Source organism: Geospiza fortis, unplaced genomic scaffold (genome assembly GCF_000277835.1).
Source record: "Geospiza fortis unplaced genomic scaffold, GeoFor_1.0 scaffold117, whole genome shotgun sequence".
NCBI classification, from domain to species: domain Eukaryota; kingdom Metazoa; phylum Chordata; class Aves; order Passeriformes; family Thraupidae; genus Geospiza; species Geospiza fortis.
In genome coordinates this window covers 635,087-638,060 of record NW_005054500.1, presented here as the reverse complement: position 1 = coordinate 638,060, position 2,974 = coordinate 635,087, and the positions used below count along the sequence as shown (strand labels likewise).

Below are 2,974 nucleotides of genomic sequence, written 5' to 3'. Positions count from 1 at the left end.
GGCATCCCCTTCCTGAGGATCTCCTGGCTTTGTGGCACAGGCATCCCCTTCCTGAGGATCTCCTGGCTTTGTGGCACAGGCATCCCCTTCTGAGGGACCCCTGCAGTTCCTGGCCCTTGGAGCTCATGCTGTGCTGCACACCTGGCGGTGCCTCTGGTTCAGTGTCCTTGAAGCTTGTGTGCCCCGGGCTGGGGCACGCTGGGGACCCTCCCCGGGCCCTGTAGTGCTCCGGTGCCGGTCCGTGGGCTCGGTGCAACCGTGGCAGGCTCACCGCGAGGCCACCACCTGCTGCAGGGTCCCTCCGTGCTGCAAGGCGCCCATGGGCAGGGCGGGCGGCGGCGGCGGCGCTGGGAAGAGCGAAGCGGCCATGTCGGGGTGAGGCTGTGCCTCAGGGCCCGCCATCGGGCTCACCGAGCCGGAGTCACTCTGCAGAGAGCCCAGGCTGCTGCCGTCAAAGTGAGTCAGTTTCTTCTTCATTAATTTCCTCTCTTTGGCTCGGCGATTCTGGAACCAGATTTTCACCTGCAGAGGAGCAGAGAATTGTTTTCAGTTGCTACAGGACTGAATGTGGTCCTTTGTGTATTTAGTCACAGAGTCAGGGAAAATCAGTGGCATGAGGACCACTGAAAAAGGCAATGACAAGCTGAGACAACAGAGCTATTTGCTTGTTTTTCATACAGATAATCCTTTGTATTTAGTAATAAAATATTTATTAATAACTTGATAAAAAGTGAATTTTGTTGTTAGTTCAGTTATTTCTTTATGGAATGAGCTTTGATTTATTTAATTTTTTGAAACAAAATCTAACAGAACAGATTCTCATGTGTCCTAGGGATTGCCAAAATTATATAAAAGTGTTCTTATACTGTGTGCCCTAGACAGGGCAAGCCAAGATCTGCTATTGCCTATAAATTGAGGCACAAAAGCCTTCCTGATTGCATGGTGCACATTAATTAATGAGTTCCAGTGTGGAAGCCAGTGGAAATTCACTTCTGGGCAGAAATTCACCTGCAATACACAACATTAATTCAAAATATTGTCTTAGCAGTGCCTGAGTAGCTGAGTGCTTTCTACTTCATTTGTAGATGGAGCCAGAATCTGCTGCTGCTTCCCAGACAATGCAGTGGCACCAGTGTCCCTGCCCTGTCACAGGCACACAGGCACCTTGGGGAAGGCATGAAGGACCTGCTGAAGGAGGATCTTCATCGGGGTGGGACAAGTGAGGATGTGAGCTGAAGGTGAGTAATGGTCAGCTGAAAATACTGCAGAACTAGTTGAGGTGTGAAATGTTCTGTGGTCACTGGACTGGCTTTGGATGTGAATCCCCAGGGTTGGATTTAAAGCTGTGCACTCCAGCAGTTTATCCTTGAAGTGGCTCTGCATCATGTCTAGTCAGTGTAATAAGTCAAGCTACCTCATTCAGGTTTGTTGTGTTTTCTTGTGCAGACAGCAAAGGAAACACTTCTGTCACTGTTTTCTATAACCCAAAGAGAAAAGAAATCAATATTTTGCTGAGAAATATTGGTCTGTTCAGTTATTTTTTGTTAGAAACTAGAAGGGGAAGAAGAATAATGATTGGAAAGGAGGTAAAACAGTGAGAGGTGATAACACCTGTGGCTACCAGGCTGAATTTTAAAAGTTCACTGATGAAGCCCAACAAAACATCTTAGGGACTCTGTGACAGTCTCAGGGTGCTTCTCCTTGAGGCATTACTATTCCATTTTACAGTTGAAGGATTCAAATACATGCAAAGCCCATGTAAATTTAATCCAGGTCTCTTAAGTCCCAGGCTGCCATCTGAGATGTTTGGCAGTTCCTTTTGTTGTCTTAGTTCTGGAATATCATTTCAGTACCAAATTATGTTCTATTAAACCAGTCTCAAGCCCTCTCAGATCTCTTGCTTTCTGACTGTGCAGAGATAATCCATTCTCATAATTTCTCTCGTACATTTGCCAAAATGTATGAAAAGATGAAACAGTCTAAAAAACTAAACCAACATTCCAGAATTACCCTCTGGCTTCAATGTTCCTACCTGCCTGTGAATTGAGGTTTTTATTCTGGTTTGTTGTTAAATTAGAGAAGCAGATGTGCAGAGAGGAATTAGTAGGCCCTGCAGGGTCGTGTGCCAATTATCAAATAAGTCCAAGTAAGAACAGGTCTGTAATATCAGACTAAAAGCTGACAGGGCCAGCTGCATCTGTCTGACTTGTTCTTCACCTGTTGCTCTCCGTCCTTTTAATTCTTTTTTTCATGCAAATTTCTCTTCCCTTGAAGTTTGCTTTTCTCTCTTCTTTCTCATCCTCATCCTCTCCTTTATTTCTGTATCCTTCCTATGTTAACAGTGCTTCACTTCACCTTTTTTTCTTAGATATTGCATCTTTTCTTCCTTGTTTAAACAATTTTTCTTTGTCCTTTTGAGATATTCCTTCCAGGGAATTTTGGATTTTGGCAGAGGCAGGAAAAATGTTTTTCCAGAAAATCAATTGAGGTTTTAGGTAGTGTGCAGAGAAACTTGGGATGCAACAGTGTGTGTTGAGTTGTGCTCATATGATGGAGTTTTTTAATTTGTACAAAAGGGTGGTGGTGGGAGTCTATCAGGTATTTCTTACATAATCTTCCACTTTTAAAAAACACTTCCGAGATTAAGGTTGTATGAACTGGAATTAATTTTGTTCTTGATATATTGATGACGGTGAAGAAGAACAAATATTGCAAAAGCCGTTGCCAAGTTTCCCCAATATATACAAAGAAATAGATCACATATTTTTGTTTCACCTCTTCAAATATGCTTACAAAACATTCATCAGGAATTATCACTGAGTTAGGAAGTTTCAAGTAAATATCACTGGTTGTTTATAGAAGCAGGGCCATAATATTCAAATTCAGCATTATTAAGTCAAATTATGAATGTTTTAACAGCCAGGAAAAGGACACACAGTGTATTTTTTATACCTAGCTGAAACAACTTATTTTT

The 2,974-nt window shown here is 43.0% G+C and overlaps 1 protein-coding gene across 1 annotated transcript in view; it reads right to left on the bottom strand.

The window, feature by feature from the left end:
- Nucleotides 1-267: 267 nt before the first annotated feature.
- Nucleotides 268-2,974, bottom strand: part of LOC102034365 (homeobox protein CDX-1-like) — a 13,617-nt gene continuing 10,910 nt past the window's right edge. Inside the window, exon 3 of the mRNA XM_005428730.1 lies at nucleotides 268-522. Within this exon, the coding sequence (XP_005428787.1) occupies nucleotides 268-522 (255 nt within the window). The remainder of the gene's footprint in view (nucleotides 523-2,974) is intronic.